At 50.1% G+C, this 6,997-nt stretch overlaps 1 protein-coding gene across 1 annotated transcript; it reads left to right on the top strand.

The window, feature by feature from the left end:
* The first annotated feature begins 4,531 nt into the window (after window positions 1-4,531).
* Window positions 4,532-6,218, top strand: PCBP1 (poly(rC) binding protein 1). Its single transcript, XM_032178048.2, has one exon. It carries the CDS (start codon window positions 4,800-4,802, stop codon window positions 5,868-5,870), a length of 1,071 nt encoding a protein of 356 aa, XP_032033939.1. The 5' UTR covers window positions 4,532-4,799; the 3' UTR covers window positions 5,871-6,218.
* Window positions 6,219-6,997: the final 779 nt, after the last annotated feature.

Here is a 6,997-nt window from a genome sequence, read left to right as displayed (position 1 = left end):
TGCTTGCTGAACCAGGTAGGTTAGAGAAAATAAATGTGGTCCCTGCCCCCAGAGAACCTAAGAGTCTTATTGAGGAATCCTGCCCACCCCTTCCAAACCCATAAATGTAAACATCAGGGAAAAGAGGGAAGAGATTTTCTAAAACAAGAGTTAGGAACCTAAGGTAAATGCATTGGCTGTCTGGGGACAGAAAAATAATGACTGGCTAGAAAGCCTTTTGAGTTTAAGGTAAAGCTATCCCACACATCAAAGTCCATATCACAAGCATCAGAAGCCATGGAAAGGTGTAATCCATAACTAGGAGTCAAGAGTCTCAGCTCAGGTTCTAACAGGCTGTGCAACCTTGGGCAAGTCACTTCACTCCTCTAATCCAAAAATGGCTCTTCTGTAAAATGGGCATAAGACCCCACTGACAAAGTTGTCTGTGATGATTAAACAAGTAACGTGAAAGCACTTTGAAAGGTTTTACGTAACATACCAACTTAACATAAGAGGAAGCAACAACCATTCCTCTGTATGTAGCATAAATCCTGTGGTTCAACTTCCAAAGTCTAAACCTGACTCATCTTCTTAGGCTTGTTAAATCCCTCAATCAACCTGTGGTCACTGAGAGGAGATGAGTCATATGTGAGGCTCCAGGCAGGGGTGGGGCAGTGACTACTCAAGTCAGTTGCTCCAAGTCTCAGTGGCTTCATCTATAAAATGGGTGGTGTGGAATTCACTCAGGTATCCACAAAATAATGCAGGTCTGAGGAAGGGAGTGAAGATTTTACCAAAAGTGCAGAAAATATTTACATAAACCTTCCGCCCCCCCACCAAGGAAAAATAACCAAAGTCATCAAATATCATCACTCCCTGGACATAAGTAGAAAGACCCTTAGAGATCATTTAATCTCTTGCTTTATAGAAGGGAGAACTGAAACCCTGACAGATGAGTTGTAGAGGTCTCAGAGCTAGACAGGGGTAGAGCTAGGACTAGGGCCCAGAGCCTCAGATTCCAAGGTCTAGTGACCTCTTTGCCAGATCACAGCATCACCCAAGGTGTCTGTATGACATGTTACCAACCCCAAGACACATTACAATTTAACCAACGGCCAAACGTGGGCTACCGAAGGGAGAAACTGTAAGACTCTGGGGGAAGGAGGGAGGCTAAGAGCTGGGGAAGCTGGGAAACGGAAGGCTTCACTGAGGAGGTGCACTAAGTCCCAGGAGTACATAACAGGAAATGATGGAAATATTTCAGTAGGTAGTCTTGGGAAGAAAGACTTGATGGATAAAATTTTCTCTAGGGAAGAGGAATAAGTTAGATTTACAAGACCAGAAGAAGGCTTTGTTTGAACATTCCTTGATTATATGCAATTTAGTCCTTTTGTTGTCACCTGAGTTTCTAACACTTGGTAATATTTTTAATTCCCTCATCTATTCTGTCTCCCTATGAGACAGGACTCTGCAGAGACCACATCCAGTTTAGTGGTTAAGAATGGAGTCTCTGGACTCAGATTGCCCAAATTCAAATCCTTGCTTTACCACTTAATAGCTATGTGACCTTGGATAAATTCCTTCACTAATCTGTACCTCTGTAAAACTGACCTAATATCACCACCCATTTCAGGAGGTTTTGTGAGGATTAAATGTGTATAAGCAGTCACAACTTATTAATGGGTTTTTAATCACTTTACAATGTGTCCTTTTTATATATAAAGAATAGAAATTACCCAAGTATATATACTGCATGTAGTAACAAGTATTGTTTTGCAAAAATTTTGTTATGTGTGTATGCATAAATGTCTTAAGTCATAATGTAAAATTTGTTTCTTACAGTGGTTTTTAAAAATGTGAGACACTGAATACATAAAACAAGGCTTAGAACAATGCCCAGCACACAGTAAGCACCTAGTGCTATAACTGTCATCGTTGCTGTTATGTACCTATTAAATGTGTTTGTAGAGTTATATAAACTAACATGAAACCAGTTTGGAAAATATATCTGAACGTAAGTTAAGGGCAAAAAGCCTTTCTCTTTGTCTCTCATATCCACACAATCAGAGCCCTGCTCAGGCACCAGTTTGTTGCTTGGCCCACTAGCTATGTGTTGCATTGAACTGAAGAGTCCACAGACTGACCTAACACTGTCATGCTCTGTCAATCGCTGCAGAGAAATGGAGGCTTGGTGCCAGAGCGAATTTATTTTTACCTGGTTGGGGTGCTGGGGTGGGGGAGGCAAGACTCAAGCCCATGGGGAGCTGAGGGAAGCAAGTGAGTCATACAAAAAACCGTTTGCTCCCCCAGAGGCAGGTAGACTTAAATGTGCCACAGACAAGGCCAGACCGACAGATACCTGAGCCTCTGGGCGGGCTGAATCACTTCCCCCTCCCTATCCTCACCAGGCACCCCGTAAGACAGCATTTCAGCCCGCCCGCCCGTTACAGGTGTAGCTCTTATCAGGAAAAGCTGGGAGCCGCCAGATACAAAAAGGGGCTGACTACACAACAAAAGATTACCTGAAGGGTTCATTTAAATGACAAGCTCACCTAAGCATTTTAAATAGTATTTAAATTCCAAAACCCTGATTTACGGAAAACTCTGGAAAATGTGCTCACCAGTAAGGAAATCTGGAGGTCCATTCCCGACATTGTGTGACCTTGAATTAAGCACTTCATCTTTATGTTTAAGTGTCTTCCTCTGTTTGAGAGAGAGAGAGAGAGAGAGATAAGAACACCTACCTCAGAGGACCATGGTAAAAATTACAGATAGAATACGGTGAAATGCCTTGCCATCGGATGTGCTGGCACTGGCCAATGCACAATAAACGCCTGTCCCTTCTAGACCAAAAGTGAACACTTAATTGTGGTAAACTATTAATAAGATTCACCGGCCAACTGACCTATGAAAAAGTCAGAAGCATTCTAGTCTCTTCGTAGGTCTCGTTCTCTCCATCCAGCACAACAGCCCATGCTAGGAAGTCTAAAAAAAGCAGTAATTTATCTCATTCCTTAAATTAAGCAGAGGTTTCTAAATGCTTTGGTACTGTGGGGACCCAAACTATCCCTTGATACTGCCCCCTATTATCCATTATTAAGCTTTAAAAAGGCGAGAGGTTAAATATTGTGCCCACATTTTAGTTATTCGCGTTCCCGTTTCAAATTAAAGGGAGGAAAACGCGTTAAAATTAGGCCTCCGACCTTCAGACCAGCCTGTGGGGTTTTTTTAGGTCATAAAACTCGCAAGCGGGAAAGGCCCCGGGGAGGAAGGGGGGTGCATTCTCGAGCTTTCGGGCCGACCCCAATTTCTCGTTGGCGACGAATGCTTGCCACGTGTCGCCATTTTGTGTTCAGAAAACATGGCGGCCGCCCCACGGATAAGGAACAGGGGAGGCGGAGTAGCGCCACGTTAGCCGCTTTCCCTGAAGGATTCCGAAGCACGTTGCACACGAGGCCCTTTCTGGTCTGGCTTAGCCCGAGGAAGAAACGGAAAGGGCAGAAATCACAACTCGTAGGCCAGCGTCTTGAGCGACACTTCCTCAGCGGGAGGAACCGGCAGAAAAGGCCTTCCAAGATGGCGGGCCCTGACGCGGCCGCCCCCAGACAGGCTGGCGCGGTGGCTGCGCCCATGGGCCCGAAAGGCAGCCGCGGAAGCCCAGGCCACGCGGGGAAAGCCGCGGAAACGTCCTAAAGCCTTGGCCGGCAGCCCCTGAACAAACGAAGCCTCCACAGGCGCACACTATTGTTTCTGATGTCGGAAAAGGGTGCCGTGGTGGAAACGACACAAGGGCAGGAGGTGGGGTTTCTGTGGCTTTAACCGAAAGAAACTTGCGAAACGCAAACAAAGCATTATGTAAATGGACGCCATTCTTTTTAGGACCACGTTTCTAGCACGCCCCACAAACAGCAGAGCCGCGATTCGGGGGGCGGCCCTGAGTGGGTTTCGGTCTTTCTGCCCACCGGCCGCTGCCAGGGAGCAGGAGCCGGGGTGGGGTCGATGCAGGGCGCCCGACGCCCGAGACGAAAGGGCCCCACGTGCCCGCCCGCGCGCACCCGCTCCGCAGGCCTCGCCTTGCCGCCCCTCCCCCCCGGAAGACGGCGGCTGCCCCCCCAGCCCCCCACACCCTAGCGCACGCGCTCTAGTCACCTCACGCGCACGTTTTAAACCCGCGGCGTCCCGGCTTGTGCCTGCAGTTTCCGCCTTGGCTGCCCGTGTCGTTCCGCGCACGAGCCCCTCATGTAGGGCAGGAAAATAATGTCTATCCCCCATACACAACACTAGTATTTTCAGTCACCCGCCAGTGCCGTTAGAGTTAATAAAATACGTAATCATTTTAAAACTTTGCCGGACTCACAGCTTCCGCCCATCGTGCGCTTCATTTTCACTACTGCAGTGTCAGAAGGTTTTTTTTTTAAGGACCATGTGAGGGTTGGCGCAATCTTGTGACCTAAAAAAGACGGGTCCTCATTTTTTTTCAAGGGGTCCTGCGCAGCAAGCACTTCCGGGGTCAGAGGGTACGCGGGGTTGAAAGCGGGCTTCCCGCCCCGCCCAGACCGCCGAGGCTGCCGCCGGAGTCGCCACCGCCGCGCCCTCGCCCACCCGCCCGCCCGCCGCTCCCGGCCCCGCTCGCCCCCTCCGCCGCCGCCGCCCGCCCCTGCGACTACGCTGCGGCCTCCCGCCCGCTCCCGCTCGCTCCCGCGGCCCTCGCTCGCCTTGCGCCGGCAGTTTTGGGCCTACACCTCCCCTCCCCCCGCCAGCCGCCAAAGACTTGACCACGTAACGAGCCCAACTGCCCCGAACGCCGCCCGCCGCTCGCCATGGATGCCGGTGTGACTGAAAGTGGACTAAATGTGACTCTCACCATTCGGCTTCTTATGCATGGAAAGGAAGTAGGAAGCATCATTGGGAAGAAAGGGGAGTCGGTTAAGAGGATCCGCGAGGAGAGTGGCGCGCGGATCAACATCTCGGAGGGGAATTGTCCGGAGAGAATCATCACTCTGACCGGCCCCACCAATGCCATCTTTAAGGCTTTCGCTATGATCATCGACAAGCTGGAGGAAGATATCAACAGCTCCATGACCAACAGCACCGCGGCCAGCAGGCCCCCGGTCACCCTGAGGCTGGTGGTGCCGGCCACCCAGTGCGGCTCCCTGATTGGGAAAGGCGGGTGTAAGATCAAAGAGATCCGCGAGAGTACGGGGGCGCAGGTCCAGGTGGCGGGGGATATGCTGCCCAACTCCACCGAGCGGGCCATCACCATCGCTGGCGTGCCGCAGTCTGTCACCGAGTGTGTCAAGCAGATCTGCCTGGTCATGCTGGAGACGCTCTCCCAGTCTCCGCAAGGGAGAGTCATGACCATTCCGTACCAGCCCATGCCGGCCAGCTCCCCAGTCATCTGCGCGGGCGGCCAAGATCGGTGCAGCGACGCTGCGGGCTACCCCCATGCCACCCATGACCTGGAGGGACCACCTCTAGATGCCTACTCGATTCAAGGACAACACACCATTTCTCCGCTCGATCTGGCCAAGCTGAACCAGGTGGCAAGACAACAGTCTCACTTTGCCATGATGCACGGCGGGACCGGATTCGCCGGAATTGACTCCAGCTCTCCAGAGGTGAAAGGCTATTGGGCAAGTTTGGATGCATCTACTCAAACCACCCATGAACTCACCATTCCAAATAACTTAATTGGCTGCATAATCGGGCGCCAAGGCGCCAACATTAATGAGATCCGCCAGATGTCCGGGGCCCAGATCAAAATTGCCAACCCAGTGGAAGGCTCCTCTGGTAGGCAGGTTACTATCACTGGCTCTGCTGCCAGTATTAGTCTGGCCCAGTATCTAATCAATGCCAGGCTTTCCTCTGAGAAGGGCATGGGGTGCAGCTAGAACAGTGTAGGTTCCCTCAGTAACCCCTTTCTGCTGTTTTCCCATTATCCAACTGTGTAATTTCTGGTCAGTGATTCCAGGTTTTAAATAATTTGTAAGTGTTCAGTTTCTACACAACTATCATCCGCTAAGAATTTAAAAATCACATTATCTGTTCAGCTGTTAATGCTGGGATCCATATTTAGTTTTATAAGCTTTTCCCTGTTTTTAGTTTTGTTTTGGGTTTTTTGGCTCATGAATTTTATTTCTGTTTGTCGATAAGAAATGTAAGAGTGGAATGTTAATAAATTTCAGTTTAGTTCTGTAATGTCAAGAATTTAAGAATTAAAAAAAGGATTGGTTAAAAAATGCTTCATATTTGAAAAAGCTGGGAATTGCTGTCTTAAACTCTTTGTTGGTGCTCTTTTTTTTCCCTCCCCTTTTAGCCTGAGGTGTTTGGAGGGAGGAGGGAGAAGGGTGGGCCCGTCCTTGGTATTCTCTCAAGCTCTTCTCACCTTATCGGTAAGATTCCATTCCCTCTGTGCCCCAACAAAGGAACATGGCAGGCTGGGCCTGCTTTGGGTTGTTTCCAGGGTCAGAGGGGTTCAAGTTCCAGAGAGAGGCCTCTGTCCATTTCTCTGGTAGAAACAAGGTTTTCTCGAGGGGAAAAGGTGTGCCCACTCAGTAGGACCTCTAAATGGCAGGGCGTCGTCTCCATCTAACCAGTTGCCCCCACCCCCACCTTACAGGATAAACTTAGCCAGGAACAAAAAAATATTCCGGGGTGAGAGAAGCCTGGGGAAGGGGTGTGGGGGGAGGGAAAGGAAGGGAGGGCAGTGGGCCGGGGGGATTGGGGGCTTGGAGGGGGGCAACAGCTGCCGGGTGGTGGTGGGACTAGAGGGGTCTTGGTTGGGCAGCAGGGGTGGGAAGGGGGGAGGGGACGGTACCAACGAGACGCACGTGTCAAGCATGCACCTGTGGCAAGCAGCCTGTCAGAGGATGTTATTACACCTGCCAAGTGGTGTATCCAGAAACAAAAGAGGCCCAGTTTCCAATTCTTCAGCTGTGTGCAATGTTTAGAGAATCGCTATACCAGGAAATAATCCTGCCTAAATGGGTCAGTCTTCACAAGGCGGGAATGTAGACTG

The sequence above is a fragment of the Hylobates moloch genome, unplaced genomic scaffold, assembly GCF_009828535.3.
Source record: "Hylobates moloch isolate HMO894 unplaced genomic scaffold, HMol_V3 SCAFFOLD_15, whole genome shotgun sequence".
Lineage (NCBI taxonomy): Eukaryota > Metazoa > Chordata > Mammalia > Primates > Hylobatidae > Hylobates > Hylobates moloch.
Note: the sequence above shows the minus strand (reverse complement) of the source record. Positions and strands in the feature narration are given on the sequence as shown.

What these genes read in the sequence shown, in the direction of transcription:
- PCBP1 (XM_032178048.2), top strand. Translation starts at nt 4,800, where the DNA reads ATGGATGCCGGTGTGACTGAAAGTGGACTAAATGTGACTCTCACCATT.